General features: G+C 36.1%; 1 protein-coding gene across 14 annotated transcripts in view; it reads left to right on the top strand.

Annotated features, from left to right (window-relative positions):
* COL25A1 (collagen type XXV alpha 1 chain) overlaps positions 1-20,035 on the top strand; it is a 523,210-nt gene that overhangs the window by 401,573 nt on the left and 101,602 nt on the right. For all 14 annotated transcript variants that reach the window (XM_037731778.1, XM_017509228.2, XM_037731776.1 and 11 more), the window contains exons 10-11: positions 2,862-2,888; positions 5,209-5,253. In XM_037731778.1, the coding sequence (XP_037587706.1) occupies positions 2,862-2,888; positions 5,209-5,253 (72 nt within the window). The remainder of the gene's footprint in view (positions 1-2,861; positions 2,889-5,208; positions 5,254-20,035) is intronic.

Here is a 20,035-nt window from a genome sequence, read left to right as displayed (position 1 = left end):
CAGGAGTTTGAGGCTACAGTGAGCTATGATCACACCACTGCACTCCAGCCTGGACAACAGAGTGAGACCCTGTCTCAAAAGAAAAAAACAAAAATAAAAAAAATTGATAAATTCACGAATGTTTCTGTGGAATTTTCAAATTACTTTATAAACTAACATTTGTACCAGAAACCATAGGACTAATCAAATGTAGTCATCTTAACCAACTGGTAGCAACATACCCTAATTTCAATTTTTACCTGAAATCAATTTTTGAGTAGGGAAACTTTGATTTGTAAGCTTAAATTTAATTGCCACAATGTTGTGGATATATAATGGTATTATTTATCTAAGGATACTCAAAACAAATGCATATCAGCAAAATATTGCTCAGCAAAAATAACTGGTATGTCTGGATGTGTGCGTGCATGTGCACGTGTGTGTGTGTGTGTGTGTGTGTGTGTGTGTGTGTGTATGTCTCTGTCTGTACTTACTCAAGTGTTCCATATTTTATTCTGCCCAACTCCCAGGTCCCCCCACTAGTAATGGATGACACTCTTGTTAGATCCCTACCGTTTTTCCTGCCAGAGAGATCAAAGACGTATATGCACATTTTTGGTAACTGAATATATTTTTGCCAGCATAGTTTTGAAAACTCTATAAGACATGTATTTCCAATTCAAAATAACGTTAAATCTTAAAGAAACTGCTTTTATTTTTAGAGGCTACCAGAAGTAGCAGTAGTTTTCTAACAGTGAAGGAAACTGTTTATGGTCTTTGTAGCCATCCTTAGCTTTTCATTAAATAATGAGTTAAAATAGACAACTTAATTAATTTTATGAATTTCAGAGTTGATTCATCTTTCTAAATCTCTGATTTTATGTGATTATGCAGCAGAGACCAAATTAGAAAATATCAGATATGTTATTCTCTAGTTAAAATATTTGATGTTGAATTTACTCTTATTTTCATTTAAAATATTCCCTTCCAGGATTATATATCAATGTAATGAAATAGACAATTTTAGGGAAACAAGCCTTTGTGAATTGAACATACACATTCTCAGTCTAAATACTGAATTAATGTACTCCTTGTTCTATGATTTCCTAACATCAATATTTTAAGAAGTAAAGTACTCTAGAGACACTGGAGAAAATGGAATCATAGACAATGATAAAACCCAAGTCTTTTCTTCATTCTCAGATCTCCTATCACCACAGCCTTCAAATTCTGCCCTTACTTAGCATGGACATTTACTTCCCAAACAATTTACCCAAGTGAGGAAATGATTAAATATGTTTATATGCTAAGAGGAAGAACTAGTGAAGAAGTGGAGCCTCTGATACAGATACAGGAGTAACTGATTGCAAAAGATCCCTGAGGACAGAGACAAGGATGGATTCCAGAGTACACCAGATGACTTTGCCTTGTATAGGAGGAGGGGCTCTTCTTCCTCTGATACAGGAAAGAGGTACACGTAGATTTGGTCTGATGAGAGACAAGATGTGGAGTAGTCTCTATTTTCTCTGCAAAATCCTAAACAGGGAGAATTTTAAATATAGGGAGTGAAATAAGTAGGGAGAATGTCTGACCACACAGATCAACCACAATAACAAACTCATTAAACAGTTGGTTGGTTGAGTACATTAAATAGAAATATATAAAGGCAATATTGCACAGTGTACTTTCAATAACCTAAAGCTGATTATAGGAGGAAATTGTTAGTCTTCCTGTGAGGATTACAAAATAACATGGGGAACAGATTCTGTGAATCTTTCTAAACATTATGTATATTTTAATAAAAAGGATGCATGACCGGATCTTCTTCTAACGACCACGCTAGCGTTTTATTTAGTGTTACAGGGTGCAAATGCAACATGCTGATTAACTGAAATGTCACACACTGAAAATAAGCTGGTCATTAGTTAAATGTCATGGAATAAAGAACTTTTAACATGAAATGGTGAGTGTCTATAACTTTGCTAAAACATAGTAAAATATATTTTTGAAAGAACTAGAAGAAAGTGCTATAGTTATATTTAAAATATATATACAAATAGTGAGAAATACAGCCATATCTCTTTGAGTTATTTTCCACTGTCTCAAAGCCTTGCCTTGCTCTAAATAAAGTCGAGAGAATCCCAACACTGACTTTGTCGTTGAAAAACTGCTAAATCTCAAAACCGCTACATTTCCATGCTGTGTAAATATTCTCGTTTATCTCACTAAATCTCTTCCCCCCAGTTATCTTAGTCTAAGAAACAACTGATAGCCTCCTTTGTTCCCCTTTCTAGTATATACACGGTATCACAGTTGACATTGGCGTCCTCTAGTTTGTAAACAAGTTATTGTGCAGGTTAGTTGACCATATTTCCTAAGAGGAAAAATAGAAAACAAAAACAAACAAACAAAAAAACAACATGTTTCTTTGTAATGCTATTCAATTATTTCCTTTGCAAATCTGCTAACTGAAAATTTGCAGGTGCAGAAGTCATCTAACGTGTCCATTTGCTGAGGAACTCCATTTCATTTTAACTGCTTCTCAGGACTATATCTTCAGCCTACTAAATGAGATTGATGTGATACATTTACAGGTATTTTTTTTAAAAAAACGTGCTGAAACAGCAAAGATTATTTTTTAATAAAGAGGAAAAATCAGAATCCTGCTGCATATAGTTAATGGCCTTCAAAAGGAAACTAGAAGAAAAGATCTATTTTGTACTTCCAACTGAAATTTTTCTTTTTTTTTTTTCCTGATGTAGGAAATGTCAGCATATTTCAGTACAGCAAAGAAAATCTTAAGAGAATAGCACAGCTTAAACTGGTCATCTAAGCTTAAGTGGCTATAGTATTATGTTAATTGAATTGTTTTTCTTTTTTAGGGTCCTCTAGGGCCTCCAGGACAAAAGGTAGAGTATAAACAATACTGTGAAAGTAATTGTGCTCTCATGACCTAATGGCAAGCAAGAGAGGTGAATGAAATTAGCTACTGTAAGCCACGCTGAAGCAGTTAGTCTGGTTTGTGCATTCTGCTTTCTAAAAATACGGTCATAGAATGTGAACATTAGATTTCTGATTGACTCTATTATTTACAAAATTCAATAAATCCAGAGCAGACTCTTTTTAAGTTGTTTGCTGAACTTGTACATTATTGAATTTTTAATTCACATACTGGTAAAACATTGTGACAAAATTTAAAATGTGAAAGATCATTTGACATTGCAAAATGAATGCATGGCCTTCCTCAATTATATGATTGCCAAATGGCCAGAGAACTGACCAGAAAAAAGGATACTGCTGAGTTCACTATATTCAAATGGCAAACTGGTGTCCTTCTTTGACGAGGTAACCTGAGAAGTGACTTCCCGATTGTCATTTTGTTGTTATCTGTGATCATCAGAATTGACCATTACATTCCGATGGAGAGGCTGGACGCAGTGGCTCACGCCTGTAAAACCAACACCTTGGGAGGCTAAGGCAGGTGGATCACCCGAGGTCAGGAATTTGAGACCAGCCTGGCCAACATGGTAAAACCTGTCTCTACTAAAAAGACAATATTAGACAGGTGTGGTGGCACATGCCTATAGTCCCAGCTACTCAGGAGGCTGAGACAGGAGAATTGCTTGAACCCGGGAGGCGGAGGCTGCAGTGAGCTGAGATTGTGCCACTGTATTCCAGCCTGGGTGAGACAGAGCAAAACTCAGTCTCAAAAAATAAAAATAAATTCTGATGGAGAAGATCTAGGGTTTCCAAAATTACACCTATCTTACAGCAGTAAATATGTTAATAGCAAATAGATGGCATTTTGCCAACAGAATATCACTAAGTCTCCATTCCTCTGTCCTTACACCCCTTCAAGTGGGGAGGGGGATATTTAACCCGTGGAAAACTAAAGAAAACAATTGTATTATAACAGGTGGAAAAGTGATTATTCTTTATCTTTGGAATCCATCAAAGATAGAGACTTTTTATCCCCCAAGCACTGGGCATGTGGCATCTGTTGAAACATAATCCTACAAACCAAGTAAAAGCCCATGGGTTGTGAGACAACTTGTGTGTAGGAACACTTTGTCCTTCGTAATAATGTCTCTATTAAGCATGGTGTGAAATTGTAAAGCTACTCTAATCCACATATGACCAGGATAAAATTACTGCTCCGGACTTTGGGAAGTCCTTTAATGACCCATTCTATATAATCACTGAATGTGCTAAGGAACTTGCCATTTCAATTTGTTTTGATTATAATTACTGTTTTTCTAGGAGACTCTTTTTTTAGGGGAGTTTTTGCTCTATAATTTTTTTTTTTAAATCTTTTCTCCATTGTTATTAAAGAGATGTAATAGCATACATCTACTAAGAAAAATCTGTTTTCTAGTTTTAGACAAAGAATAAGCACATTGTATTTAAAATGGTTTCTCCAGAGCCTAAATGGAAGGTATAATGGAGGGAAATGACATCAGTGTTTGAAAATATTTGCTAATGTTTCTGTATCCAGTTAAATGTCATAGATTTTCTCAGGTAATAATTAGCTTTCCTATTCTCCAGCTCACCCATCTATGCCCAGTCATTCATACTTAGACACCAGTATGCACATGTGCATGCGCACACACATGCCCACATGTGCTCACACACACCCAACTTTTTTTGTACAGAAGTTGTGTTGTTCCTGGTCAGTGTATAACATTTATTACACCTTTTTTAGTCACTCTGGAAGACACATTCACATTCATATGGCTTAAACTTACTCCTTGAACGTCTGGGAGGAAAATGCTTAGAATATAACAAATCTGAGTTTATGACACGGGCCCCTTATTTAACTGTGGAACAAGTGGTTGTTATTTTAATTGCCTTTTGTTTTATGGTATTTTAACTCATGAAATGCAAGTGTTACTGATACTGGTAGGATTTTTCCAGATGGAACTCAACTATTCTTAAAAACATCAAAATTTAGAGTCATGTGGCCCTCTGATAGGTATGATCAATTTATCATATAAATTTCTTTAAAATCATATTAAAGTTAAGTGGGTACTTAGAAGCAAGGTTTAATTTTAACTTTGTCGTTTCTGGGCAAGCCTGAGGAATCTACTTACATTTTGTATTTGAACACTATGGATAAGGTCTGAAAAATAAAACTTCCTAGAAATGTTTTAGCAAGGCTTATATAATTCATACAATATGAACAATATTTTGTGTATGATAGCAACTCAATTTAATCATGTGTTTCTTTAGGGTTCTATTGGAGCACCTGGAATTCCAGGGATGAATGGGCAAAAGGTGAGTTCTATAGAATATTGTATTTTAAAAATAATTTGGTGAGCATTTGAAATTATTCTAGTCCATAATGTTAGTAATAAGCTTATATGCTTATAAAAACACTATGTATACTTTTGAAAGACAGGAAAATTTGGTACAAATGAGCAAATTAGTTTCATTTTTAAAGATGCATTCAATAGTCAGGAATTCTTTGGAAATTTTCCATTTCAACTATTTTGGATATGTTACTTTTCAATAAATTATGTATGTGATACAACTATGTCTCATAAATATAGATGGAATTGGAAAAATTTATGTTTAACATTGATTGTGATAAACAAAATACAGTCTAGTTTATTCTGGCCATTATAAAAGTAATATGTATTAATAATTGACTAACAAAAGCTATTCTCATAGAAGGAAACTAGCCAAACTTTCTGAATCCAGAAGGAAGCTCTTTTTCTGTTAAGCAAATGTAGACGTTAAGTAGATTTGTCCTGCCCTGGTATTACATCCACTTTTATTGTACTGTTAATAATGAGGGAGAAAAATACAGTGAAAGAAATGACAACACACTCTATATGCACGTATCCATGTGTTGTGTATATTCACAGCTGCCACATACCTACTAGTTGGACAAAGCATAGCTCCTCAACGTCCCTGACTGGCTCTTCAGTCTGGAACCTTCACAGAAACCAGGAAAGCCAAGTGGCAGCTGACAAAGCCCATTGCTGAGCCAGTCTGTCAGGAGCCAGGGAGCTGAGCGAGGGACTTTCCTGTCTCCCTCAGAGTTCTTGGGCTGGCCCTTTTATACCCAGAGACCCATTATCTTGCCTTCCCATTTTAAACCCATGCACCCTGGACCAAATTCTGAAATTATATGTAACTCAACCCTTTCAGAAATAAATCTCCTTGTGACCTTTTCCATCACGTCTATCTTTTCTTTCTATCAGTAAAACAAACAACCACAATTTTAAACCTAGCAAGTTGCTAAGAGCATGAGTCTACTGCTCAGAGGCTGTGTGAATTTTGGCAAGGTCCTTGGAATTCTCTGGCCTCAGTTTCTCATCTGTAAGGGGAGACAATGGCAGTGCCTACCTAATAGAGTCCATGAGAATTAAGAGAGTAAATAGATGTAAAGCCCTTAGTATTTGATATTACTGTTATACTTTTCCTTCACTTCAGTTTAGTGAAATTCCGAAAGTTCAGTTAATCTATGTTTTTAAGAGGCTCTCTGTTTCAAGAAGTACTCAATTCCCACATGAAATTAATGTGCTCAACCAAGGCTTATGGTGTCCTCTAGTCCATAAACTAAACACCACACACTCACCAGTAGTTAACCGCCCATGCCGCAGCTACATTTCCACTTAGTAAAATGCATATCCATTTGCTTCGCAGATCCTGGCAAAGATAGAAGACAAGCTTTCTGTTTAGAATATTGCAGATCATGGAGGGAAACCTAAGCAAAAATTTTAAACTATATTCTTTCTCAGATGGATTTGAAAATTATATAACTCAAGATAGCATTCAGAAAAAACAAAATACAGATAATGGCATAACTGTTGTTTTTGACATTGGTGAAAAACAAAACTTGTATGCCTAAGATTAATGACGCCTTCCTTTTTTGTCTTTGTTTCATTTTTCAACTTTGAGACAATCATGAAAATTTATAGAAACCTTTAACATGAAACCAAACAACTTTAAAACTGTCACATATACTCCTTTGAAGACTACATATTCTTTATTTTTGCAAAGGAAATATGCAATTTCCTTAGCAAGAGAAAGGAATGTGACATTTTCTTGTCCTAGTCACCAAGTTTAAATTATATTTCAAGGAAATAGACAGTTAATATTTGCAGTTTTATGTCTTGTTATACATCTTAGTGGCATTTTAAAAGTGTGTTCTGTAGAACCCAGGGAAATGAAATGATTTCACACTTTTATGAAGGTATCAGCAAAATGTAATTTAAATTTGTTTTCTTTCCTTCAGACAACTGAACCTAAAACTTTGTGTATGGAACTTTCTGTTAGGCCTATCATTGCTTAACATTTGTAATATTTGCTATATCATTTTTAGGAAAATAAAGTGTAAAAAACACAAGTCTCCTTCACTGAAACAGCAGGTCTCATAGATAGTAAAAACACAGTTGGCAATAGAGTAATAATTACATACTTAGAGCATATGAAATGAACCCTAGAATTTGTGTTTAAACAAATTTCTTGAACTCTAGACTTCGTTTTTCTGGAGTCTTGAACTCTAGCATTTGTTTTTCTAAGAAAGGAGTTTACAATGACATAATAATTTTTTTTTTTTTTGTAAAAGCACCTCAATATTCTTAAATTGTCTTGAGAAAACATTTTGTTCTCCATTACAATTTTGCTTTTTCCAGAAAAGTACTTTTGATACTTAGAAAAGTTTTCAGACAGTGGTTAGGGGAGGATATAATTAAACCATCAGAAATATGGCAAATAATATCTAGCTACTTGGGAGGCTGAGGCAGGAGGATTTCTTGAGCCCAGGAGTTCGAGTCCAGCCTGGGTACCATAGTGAGAACTTATCTCTTAAAAAGAAAAAAGTAAGAAATGTGGCAAATAAAAACTAGGAAATAAAAATTCTTATGTTTGAAAAAAGAAATAAAAGTATATTATTTTAAGAAAACACTGGCTAGGTGATGTGGCCCATGCCTGTAATCCCAGCATTTTTAGAGGTTGAGGCAGGAGGTTCACCTAAGCTCAGGAGCTAAAAAAAAAACCTGGGCAACATGGTGAAACCCTGTCTCTAAAAAAGAAAGGAAAAGAAAAAGAAAGAGAAAGAGAAAGAGAAAGGGGAGGGGGGGGGAGGGGAGGGGAGGACGAAAATGCTTTTTTTTTTCCCCAGAGAACATTTTCATGCATTCAGATTGGCAAAATGGGTGATGGCCTTAGCACATAAACTTGGTGGTGATGTTTTTCCTGCACATTATCTTTTACATTTTGATCACCTTGATTGCTAATCTGAATATTTATTTTTGTAATGGTCTTTCAGTTTTTCTGTTTGTATTAGAAGAAAATACTTAACATAAGCAGTGGCATGGCATTAGGCTCCAATCATGCCCCTTCTGGCATCACAACTGATGAAGGGCTACAGAGCATCCTTCTGTGAAAAGTATGAGGCAGTGTGATACAGAGAAAAGGGCGTGGTCTCTGTATCTGAGAGAGAATGCTCTGTGTCCTCATTTGGGCAAATCACTTAATATTTCTAAGGTTCTAGTATACAATATAGAGACAGGCCTTGCAGTAGTAATTAGACAATATATCTAAAGTGAATATTATATAATAGATGCCCAATAAATGTTGTCAAATATCTCTAGTAGTATTTTCATGCCTTAAGAATTTCAGCAGGCTGGGCACAGTGGCTCATGCTTGCAATCCCAATACTTTGGGAGGCCAAGGTGGGAGGATCTCTTGAGCCCAAGAGTTCAACGTTACAGTGAGCCATGATCGTGCCACTGCACTCCAGCATGAGTGACATAGTGAGACCCTGTCTCAAAAGAAAAAAGTAGTTTCAGCAAATGAGCCCTAAACTTACATTTAAGCAGGGAGCAAAAGCCAGCTGAATTCCTCATAGAGAGAAAATGAATATGCAAAATTATACATAGAGGTAGAATGTGTTCCCTGTCCCCTGCTGTCTCCCTGACCGTAAGGACTAAGAGCCCCAGTCGATAAGGACTGGGTAGTTGGAATGATGGTGCTATAGATACAAGAAAGAGAAAGACACGTTTCACATTATTATGAAAGCACAGTCACCAGTGGGCTGATGTAGGAGCCCTGTCCTGGCATCAGTACACTCTGTGCTCTTTAACCTGTTGTGTAGCCTTTGAAGGATCCCTTTTATCTCTGGGTTCAAAGGGGCTTCATTTGTAAAATGAGAGAAGAAGCTGTACCAACTTACCTCTAAGTTTCTCAGAGATGCTATGAGTACCCATGTCTTGTTTCCAATTCAACCAGATTTTAGCATCCTCTGTTCCCAGTTCCGAAAGCTGATGTTTTCATAATTTGGACTTGTTTCCACCAACCAAGCAGTTAGGGCAGATTTAATGCAAATCCTACCTAAAAATATGAAATGTTATCTAGTTCTTCTTTGGCTAATTATATTGAACACAAAAATAATCTTGTAAGTCTCATGAAGATCTTCTTGGTTTAAACATATAATTAACCTTTTATTTGTCCTCCATGATTCTTTCCTCCATCATGCACACACACACATACATAAAGTGATATATATTTGAATATTTGCCAATTCATTCCTACTTCAAATACTCTGAAGAAAATTGAGCTATTTAAGATAATTTTGTGGTAGAACCATGTTTTTAAACTGAAGAATTATTTGGCAAAATAGATTGCTGCCTACCATTTTTGTTTATATACTTATATGTCAGTTTTTAAAAATCTGAACTGTTAAAAGTATTAAAGTTCTGTATTTTTCCACTTTTTCCTGATGTTCATCTTTATTGGCATCCATAAGAACAAATAATCATAATGACAATTTATTTGGATAGCAATTAGTGCCCAACACTGAAAATGCCTTGAAAGAGGAGCTGGAGGTGGTAGAGTCCATACAAAGTCCCATTTATGCTACTCTTAGTTTACATCCTTACTATAAAAATAATGAAGATTTTTAGGATTAAAATAAAATTCTTTATTTCTGTGGAATTTTTCTGAGGCCTGCAGAGTCATAGGGCTTGTTTCCAAAACAAAAGATAAATATCAGATGATCTTGATTTGTGCAATTTTAAGTGCTTTCTAGAATTCATTATTATTTTTAAAACTTCAAATATAACATAAATTAAAAGTTGTTATTAGTGTGTCACCCATGAATCCATCACAAATAGCTATGTGATTTTTAAGTAACATTAAATTTTAAATAACTTTTGGTTATGACATTTGAAATTCCTTTTAATCTCTTATACATGGATCACACAATTCTTCATTGACATTAATCTTCATGGCATACTTTTAATGCCATTTTTATTGTAAGTATATTTAGAGAACAGATAAATTGAAGCTCTCAGACTTTCAAAGCTCAAGCCATTGATTTGAGTCTATACAGGGTGGTGATACAATAAATCCAAAATTTTTATTCTTCATTCACTTAGTATAAACACTAAATGCGGGGTTTTTTGTTGTTGTTGTTGTTATTTATTTATTGCTACCTACATTCCTGAAGGTTTTCAATATGTTGTAGGGCTGTTTTTGTTTTCTGGTTAATTAGCTTGAATTTTCCTTTAGCAGAATTTACCCAATGATCTACTATCAAATGTATTTATGACTTTCTAATGTTAAACTTTAAGAAAAGATATTGAGTCTAAATTAAGTGATTGATTGATGAGTCCAGATTAGTTAATAGTTCAAGGAAAATATCTTACAACAATTCAATCTTTTTGTGTGTTAAAAGTGAGAATTACGTTTTTAAATTTTTCTGTTTTTTTAACATTAATAATCGTATAGATTAGAATTTCAAGATTATGTGACCATTTTCCTCTAGTAACTATAATAAGAGGATGCATACTTACGTCTTAAAGAAGCACCATCATTTTCCTGTTACAGATATTTCATAAAGTCAAATCACTTCATCCTTGAGAATGATTTATACCTTCTCAGGCACTTTTATACAAAAGCCTGCTCTACTCTTAAAGACATTTTTCACTCAATTTTACTTGTTAAACAGAACAAAAGATATTTCTTTTCTTCATATAATTATTTTTAAGTTTCCTTAGAAGGAAACAAAAAGTTAGTTGAAGAAGGTTTTTTCCTACTCGCTTGAAATAAAACGATTATAGTAAGATTTTCTTTAAAACACTTTCCTCCCAACTTTATTTAGGCATGTTACTATAAATTTTAATACCAGTTATTATTCTACTAAATGAAAATATTGGAAGAAGGGAGAATAAAAAGTTGAGGGATTGGGATTGCTGGGAGAAGGGGGTAGCTGAGGAAGTTACTCACGGCTATTGCAAAACAAAAAAACAACCAAGCAAATGTTTATGAATAAATTATGACATCATTAAATTCATTATTTTCTATTTTAATGTAAAAGACACTGCATTTTACAGAAGAAATCACAAAAATGCATATTACATCTGATTAAATTGTATCCATAATTTGGAAAAGCTTTTTAAAGAAATTTTCCTTAAATATATTCATTGATTCACTTATTAATTTCCTTGATCATTCATTCAACAAATATTTATTCAGCCCTTACTAAGTGTGAGGCACCAACTGAACACTGAGTGTATAGCGTCTCTGCCTCACAGAATTTCTAGGCTAATGGGTGGTAGGGGCAGTAAATGAACAATTATATGAAAAAGCCATAGATTTTTAAATTAGAATACTGTTAAGTATCATAACAGAAAAGCACAGGGCTCCCTGGCCTTGTGCAAAGGGCTGGGTAAGAGCACTTCCCTGAATAGGAGACTTTCGGTGAGGCTCACAGTATAAACAAGAGTGGGAAAAAGAAGAGAAGCTATCGCCATGTTGCAATACTTGCAGTTTAAACTACAGATAACCTTGGTCTTAGAATTCTGTTCCTAAAACACCATATTATTGGTATAATTGATCACTATAGGGTTTTGTATTCATCATTTAACTTTTCCTTAAAATTTTTGACCACTAAATTATTAAATCAATATAAACCACAAACCCTGTTTTTGTATCATTAGGTCTTATCTCTGAAAATCTTGATTTCAAGATTTGTATTAAAAATAAGACTGCAATATAATAATTTGCGAAATCTACCCAGTTCCATTTATTTGACACCAGGCCACATTGCCAAGGGGGTAACCATGATCTAACTGTGAAACAGTATTGGTGGGATTCATTTATGAGAAACTAAATTCCTTTCAGGATCCTCTTCTCTGTCTTCTGTGCCTAGTGCAGGGAATAGAAGCAGTATATCATAATTACTAAAATGTATTCGGTGTTTATTAACTGCTGGGCAGCTTAGGTGTTATAGGCATCTTAGCTCATTTAGTCCTCATAGCAATTCTATGAAATAGGTACTATGATTATCTCCATTTTATTAATGAGGAAATTGAGGTACAGAAAGAATAAAAGAAACCCAAGGTCACCCAAGTGTTAGTGGCAGAGTAGAGCTTCAAAGCCAGGCAGTTTGCTTTCACTGCATAGTAGTGGTTAAAAGTGTGGATTTTAAAATTCAGGAAATCCCAGCTTTGCCTCTCAGTGTTTATATGATCTTGGACAAATTGCTTACCTTCTCTGAGCCATAGTTTTCTCATTTTTCAAATAGGAATTATAATGTTTACCTCTAAGTTTAATCAGAAAAAAATAAAGGAAGTAATACATAGAACTGTCTATTAAAAAAGACTTAAATGAGTGTAGATTGTTTACCTCTCAGAATTTGAGGAATTAATACCTCCATGATTCAGAAGCCCCTTGGGTGTTCAAGTGAATGTCAGTAAGAAATATTATCTCATTCTACTCTTCATTGACCTTTAGAATTTTTCTACTTGGATATAAACATTTGAAATTTCTATTAATAATTAAACACATTCTCTTTCCAAGAGAAAGAGAACAATTTGTCATTCAAACTATACATAGCATCTTTAAGAACTATACTTTAGGCCATAAGGAATTAGCTGGGTTTTAAAAATTTTTTAAATGGATATATTTTCAAGAACACATATGTTGCAAGTCATGGAAACTTAAGAAAACCAGATGACAAAATAAAGGTATTTCTTTAAGTCACATGAACTTGAAACTCCAGCTCTAATGCAGTCTTCAACTTGGCTTTGTTCTGACAACTAAACGTCATCACTAAGAACCCAGGTTCCTTCATCTCTTGGCCCTTCTTCCATGTTCCTGCTATCAGCCTAGTTCCCGATTTCCTCTTAGTTGTAAAATTGCTGCCAATCACTCCTGGAGCTGCCTTCTTTCATATCTACATTCAAAGGGTGAAAGAGTGTCCTTCCCAAAATATCTAATAACGCTGTTGAGCTCCCTTCTGACTGGAGACACGTAGGTAGAGGTCTTTTCCTCAACCTTTTGCCAGGTGAATGTCAGACAAGGATTGGCCACTGTTGCTGAAACGTTTCTCATGGTCCCAGTCCAATGGAAAGTTGCAATAAACACGAATTGTCTAATTTAGAAGAGATTCTTGTAACAGAAGGGAGCTGAAAAACTGTTGTATCTGACTTTTCCCAGCCCTAAGAAACCACTTCATATGACTCCCTTCATCTATTTTGATATTTCATATTCCTAACCTGTAAGCTTTTACTCTTAATCTTTTTTTCCCCATAAGTGTACACATTGAGGACAATGTTTTTATATTCAGAACAGAGAACCCTCTGTGACCTTATGCTCTCTGGCTAGTTTTGGCTCACTTTTGCACCTTTCATGTTATTTTAAAAGGGAATACTGGGTAGTGCTTCTCTTGGATGCAGGTGAGCAGTGCCCCTCTTCTAAGCCTCCTTTGTCAATCTTGTATCACCCTCCTCACAAATGAGAAGTCTGTAGGGCCAAGGAGACTTGAATGCTCATAGCCCTGTCTTCCCAATTCCAAATCATGTCTTAGGTATCGGGAAGCCAGGAGTTCCTGCCTCTTCTGTCTTAAGTCTGCTTCCAGTGTCAGTTATGGGCCCTCCCCAGATGTATATTCCGAAGAGGGGACCATACTGCTGGCACGTGCACCCCTAAGCCCATGGGTGGCCATGGAGCACTGTTGAGGAGGAGCTGTGGGCAGGGCTTGGATGCTGTGGTATTCTTATGTAATCCCCAAGGCACTTCCTAGAGAGAACTAGGGCTGGAGAGATGGAAAGGATGAGAAGAGAAAAGAAGAAATTATCAGGCAGGGAGAGGAATGAGGGAGTCATCCATGTGACCATGCACACTCCTACCTAGACCTTCAGATTTTGTGAGTGTGCTCAAGGCAAATAATTCCTCTCATGTATGTAAATGTCACCCAAATAAAGTCAATTTAGCTGTCTTCAATGGCCCCCTCTTCTGTCTCTCCGTATTACATTTCTTTTGTTCAAATTGTAATGTGTACATTTCTCTCTATATGAACAGTATAAAAATCTAAAATGAAAAGTGTAAACAACAGACTTATTTCTGAAACACCTCATACTATAATATTATTGATACAACTATCATGTTTTCTTATTATTTTTAGGAATTTGTAATTTTTTAAAAAGCATAAGGAAGGTTTGGTTACTAGGTTAAATTTAATTATTAGACAGTTTAAGACCCATTTCAGCAAATTACTCAAAATAGGGTATTTGTATTAAGTTCCTGGATGATATACTTGTCTACTTTTCTACTCTTTAGTATTCCCATTACCAGTGTGGACAAAGAGATTGAAATTGCCTTTGCAAAATTATAACTAAGGAAATTATGACAGTGAAAGACATGAGACTTAACCAACTCCATCTTGCTTTTAACCTCTAAACTGTCCTTGTCCATTCCTGGACATAGGCTGAACTAGTTTTGGGAAGAACTTCAGTTATAGTTTAGGCAATAGTCCTTCCCAACAGCTAAACTGTTCTTGTAAAACAGTGAAAAGCCACCAGCCACCAAGTAAGGATGATAAGGATGAGAGGGGCTGGAACTCTAAATGTCACCAGCTGTTATTCTGGAGGTCATAAGATTTTCAACTTACATCACTATAGTGAACCTAAGATTGGCCTTTTGAGATGTCTTTTTGGATTTTTGCATTGCTGACTGGATGGCCCCATCTGGACCTGCCAACTGGTTCTGTTGCCCCCACCCAGGAACTCACTCAGCATAAGAGAACAGCTTCCACTCACTATGATTTTATTTCTGAGCCAACCAATCAGCACTTCCAATTTACTGGCTCCCTACTCACCAAATTATCCTTAAAAACTCTGATCTCCGAGTTTTGAGGGAGACTGATTTGAGTAATAATAAAACTCTGATCTCCCACATAGCCAGCTCTGTGTGAATTACTCTCTCTCTATTGTAATTCCCTTGTCTTGATAAATTGGCTTTGTCTGGGCAGCAGGCAAGGTAAACCTCAAACTGGATTCTAGTTTGAGGGAGGGAGTTTACTGTTTAGATAACCCCGTAGGGATGCCAATTCTCTGATGCGTAATCAAACCTAATTGTCCAGACTAAGGGTTTTCTCTATGTACTTTTGCATGTTGCACAGCTTCCTCTGCTTTCAGGAATGAAAAAGAAAAAGAATCAGGGATTGGGGATGCAAGTAGGAGCTGAAAACTGCTGAACTGCTACACAGAGAAAGAAGCTGATTTCCCAGGATGGTCTAGGAGGGAGGGGAGAAGGCCAGTGAGGTGGAAGAGGGAGAGAGGAGAAGCCAGTAAGATGAAGACAGACTCAGCTCTGTGATGATGCCCTCTGAGAGTACCAAATAGTGAATCCTGAATTCACAAAATGCCTGCAGAGAGGAATTCTTGAGAAAACTGGTGAAGAATTTACTGAACCACCTGAATTGGTGTGGGTCAAAGCAGAGACTTGTGTATGTGCAAGAAGTTGAGCAGGGAGCTGGAAAAAGCAAGTCTTAGACTTGAGCCAAATTTAGTCAGATCTCTACAGAATAAAGAACAACAAGGTAACAACTTTAGTCCAACAACAACAACCATAGCTACAACAACAAATAATAACAGTAATAAATCTTACTCCTTTAGAGTTGGGAGAAAGCAAATATTTGATTCAGCCCCACACCCTTTACAACAGAAAACCAGCCCCAGAGAAGCATAAGTAATTTGCTCTTTGTCATAGAACTGGAAGTATACAGCTAGTATTTATTAGGCTGGTATTAGTGTCCTAAAGCCACTTTACAATTTTATATGAAAATTAAACAGAAAAGAAACATGATAAAATTGAATGAGATTTTTAGACAAAAGCTGTTTGAATAGAAGAAACACAAGATGGGAAATCAGAAGACCTGGGTTTTAATCTCACAGCTACCTCTTTGTAGCTCTTTGTTTCTGGGAAAGTTACTTCCTCCTCTGAATGTGTTTTTTCCTCTGTTAAGAATGACTGGCTTGGCTCCTTTCACTAAAATATTTCACTGTTTTGTGAGTGCTCCTGCTTAGGGAAAAGCAGATGTTAGTGAGTTCATGGAGTAAATGATGACACTTGTGTAAGTTCTGAGAGGGTCTTTGGGGAGCTTTAGATGACATGAAAATTTATAGAGCCAGCATCTTCCCTGCTACTTCTTGCCCTTCACCTGAGGCACTTGGGGTGAAGGAAGGAGCAGACAGAAGAGAAGAGATGAGCAGTACATGGAAATGTTGACAATGGCCCAGGCTCTGGACCCACAGGCTGAATTGTTAGAGCCTTTAGTCCTCTGGGTAACTACTCTTCCCCCAACAGAGTCCTGGAGGAGTTTTCTTGGAAGCCATTAAAGTTCTCATTCCTGTCACCCTGCCCTTCACAGACTCCTCTCTTAACTCACACTCACTGTGCTTCACTCTATCCCATGCTGTGCCTGTGTCCTTCAATCCTAGTCACTTGAAGGTGTGCCGCTGCAGGGTTAACATTTCTCCCATCTTTTCGTCGCTCCCTTCTCTTTTCCCAATGATGGCTGCCTTACAGTGCCTGAGACAGAGCCATCTCTTGCCATGACAGTTATATTATTTTTCAGTCTCCCAGTAGGGCAGCCTTGCTGTCTTATTTTCTACCTGGCCTATACATTGCTTCATATCTTCATGTAGGCTTAATGCATTTGATTCTCCTGTATTCACTCATTCTGCTAACATGGATGTACTGAACAGCTATTATGGGTGAGTGTAGTTTTAGCACTGTGAAAGAATAATGAGCGAAATAGACCAAGTCTTCTCCTCAAGCAGTGCCTAGTCTAGTGGTGATGGGGATGTAGGAGTAGAAAATAGGGTTGTCAGATAAAATATAAGATGCCCTATTAAATTTGAATTTCAAATAAACCCAGAATTTCTAATGTGACAATGTCCCATTTACTATTTGAAATATATTTAACCAAAATATTGTTCATTATTTATCTGAAATTTAAATTTAACTCAGTCCCCTATATTTTTGTTTGCCAAACCTGAAAGTCCTAATGGCAGGAGAAAGAAAAGAAACACAAAGTTGTATCTTAGGCAGCAATTGGTATAATAGAGAAAGGCACGGGCATATGCCTTTATAGGGAATGCTGGGTGGTTAGCAGAGTAGGGGGATCTTAGGGGTATCCCCTGTAGTAGGTGATGTTTGATCCAAAGTGAGAGAGCAACCCATGCCTATCTGAGGAAAAATCGTAGGAGGTTTGTTAGAGAATGCCCAGATGCAAAGGCCCTGAGCAGGTGGCTGCTTAGTGCACTGGAGCAAGGTGGGTGAGGGTTGGGGGGTCAGTGTGGCTGGGGTATGTGAGGGGGCAGCAGAAGGGAGGTCAGAGGAGCAGCGGGGGTCAGATCATGTGGGCCTGGGGCCATTGTAAGGATGCCGGCTCTTAGTCTGAGTGAGATGGGACAGGCTTGCAGAGAACTGAGTGAAGGAGCTCCATGCCTGACTTGCTTTTAAGAGAATGTAGGAAGCTGGTGGGTGGCAAAGAGCTCCATTAGTTTCTCCCTAGAGTCAGCCTGTAAGCACTGGCTGACTGTACAGACAGTACAGAGACAGGCTGTGGCTATGCCATGTTATTCACAAGACCTTGATCTCCTGGACCCAGCAAAACCTGCTCTGGCCTGACCCAGAGCTTGCTTCTGCTCTGTCCACCCCTACATGCTGTTCTAACTTGGCAGAGTTCTCTGGTGCATTTTAACTCCATATGCAATGGAGTGACATCTCCATTCTGAAGTCTTGCTGTATGTTGACTTGCTTTGATGGTACTCCTTCCTTGCTTTTAAAGGCTTTTCGTTCATCATGTCTTCTAATAATTAAATACTTTTATAGTTTAAACCAATGCTCAGTAGAAATAGAAATATAATGCAAGTCTCAAACACAAGCTGCATATGTAATTTTAAATTTTCTGTTAGACACAATGAAAAAAGGTAAAAAACAAGTCGTATTAATAATATAGTTTTAAAACTCAGTATTCAAAATATCATTTGAACATGATATGAATTAATATTTCAAGATTAATAATATTCACATTCTTAGTGAGATATTTTACATTTTTTCCCTACTAAATCTTTAAAATTGTATTCTGCATTTACATCCATCTCGATTAGGACTAGCGACATTTCCACTGCTCCATAGCTGCCAGTGGCTAGTGGTACCAATTGGACAACACAGTTTTAAACTCCGCTCATTTTCCAGTTATAACGCATAGGTCCACTGCATTCATTCCAATTTCCAGAAAGGAAGACTATTGTGATTGAAATGATGATGAGCAATATTACTGCTAGATGACCTACTTTCCTTGAGCACTCGGTATTTGTAAGAAAACTACACTTCTTTTTATCCTTAACTATTCATTCAAGTTGCCCTTGAATGGGTTTTAAAAAAAAATGAAAGCAGCAAGCCATCTTTCTTAAAAGTTAGTCCAACTTGTTTTCAGCTTAAAATGGAAATGGCCATTTGGGAATGGTCATACTGGGAATAGCCTTAAAATTTAAAGTATAGTAGACAAAACCCCATTAATCTACCTGTGGTTAAGATGTTAGCTGCCATTTTTCTTTATTACTTTATCTGTGGAATGTCCTCAGTGTTTTAAGTATAAAATGTGTTCAGAAATAGATGGATAGATTATGCAACAAACATGAGACCAGCTTCCCCCACCCACATACTCACACATAACCTGCTTCCTGCTTTTTTTCATTTGCACCTTTCTGATATATTTTTCTGTATATATACATGTTCACTATTATGTAATAGTTTTATATCATTATAACATTATTTAGAGGACTCATGATAATAATTTTTGTCCTGATATATTGAAATATATTAATACTATAAGATGTATGCTTTATTCCTCAGTAAGATTTCTCTTTGATTTCTATTTATTATGTTTCTGACTTCATGAAGTGCAAGAAAACTTTGCCCCCAAAAATGTTTCATGAACTCAATTAGATGCCGCCTAATGTATATATGTATGTATTTCCCCCACCCAAAAATAAGCTCTTTGCTCACAGGCACCTGTCATGTCTATTTCATCTTCATGCCTCAGGAAACATTCAGTCCAGAGTAGAACATACATTAAATTTTCACTGTTAGCTGAATAATCGGCACCTACAGATTCCTATAGCTTGGCTTTGGCACTCAGACTTGTACAGTGGTTCATCTTTTTTATTCTTTTCACAGAACCTGGGAAACTAAGTGTGGACAATAACAGAATGCTCTGTAATCCCTTAATCTAACTTGGAGTATGTGTTCCTTGATATAACTATTATGGAAGTAAAATGCTATCAACCATTTTTTCCTCTAGCTTTATTCATTTTTCAGCTGTAACATTTATGAATACCTATTTAAATTATGAACAGATGAGAAATTAATCTTACATGTGGAAAATTTAAAACTGAACAATAGTTAGCTCTCATTTGTGCTTATTAAAATAGCCACAAAAATAATTAAAATTGTGATATCCAAGCTGTTGTGAAAAACAATTGTTGTAAAAAGTTGTGAAAAAGTAACACAGAGTGGATGCCTATAAAAGCAATGCCTATAAATTTTTTTAAATTGCCTATAAAAGCAAATAAAACTCAGAGCCCTTTTAGAAAGCAATTTAGAAATATGCTGTTAGTGCCATAAAATGTTTCCATTGACTAATAAATTCAGATAATTTATCAAATTAAATTATTTGACAGAAAAATATGAATATATTTACAGAGGTGTTTATTTTAGTTTATCTTTAATAGTAAAAATTGGAAGAACT

Source organism: Cebus imitator, unplaced genomic scaffold (genome assembly GCF_001604975.1).
Source record: "Cebus imitator isolate Cc_AM_T3 unplaced genomic scaffold, Cebus_imitator-1.0 Scaffold17, whole genome shotgun sequence".
NCBI classification, from domain to species: Eukaryota; Metazoa; Chordata; class Mammalia; order Primates; family Cebidae; genus Cebus; species Cebus imitator.
Note: the sequence above shows the minus strand (reverse complement) of the source record. Positions and strands in the feature narration are given on the sequence as shown.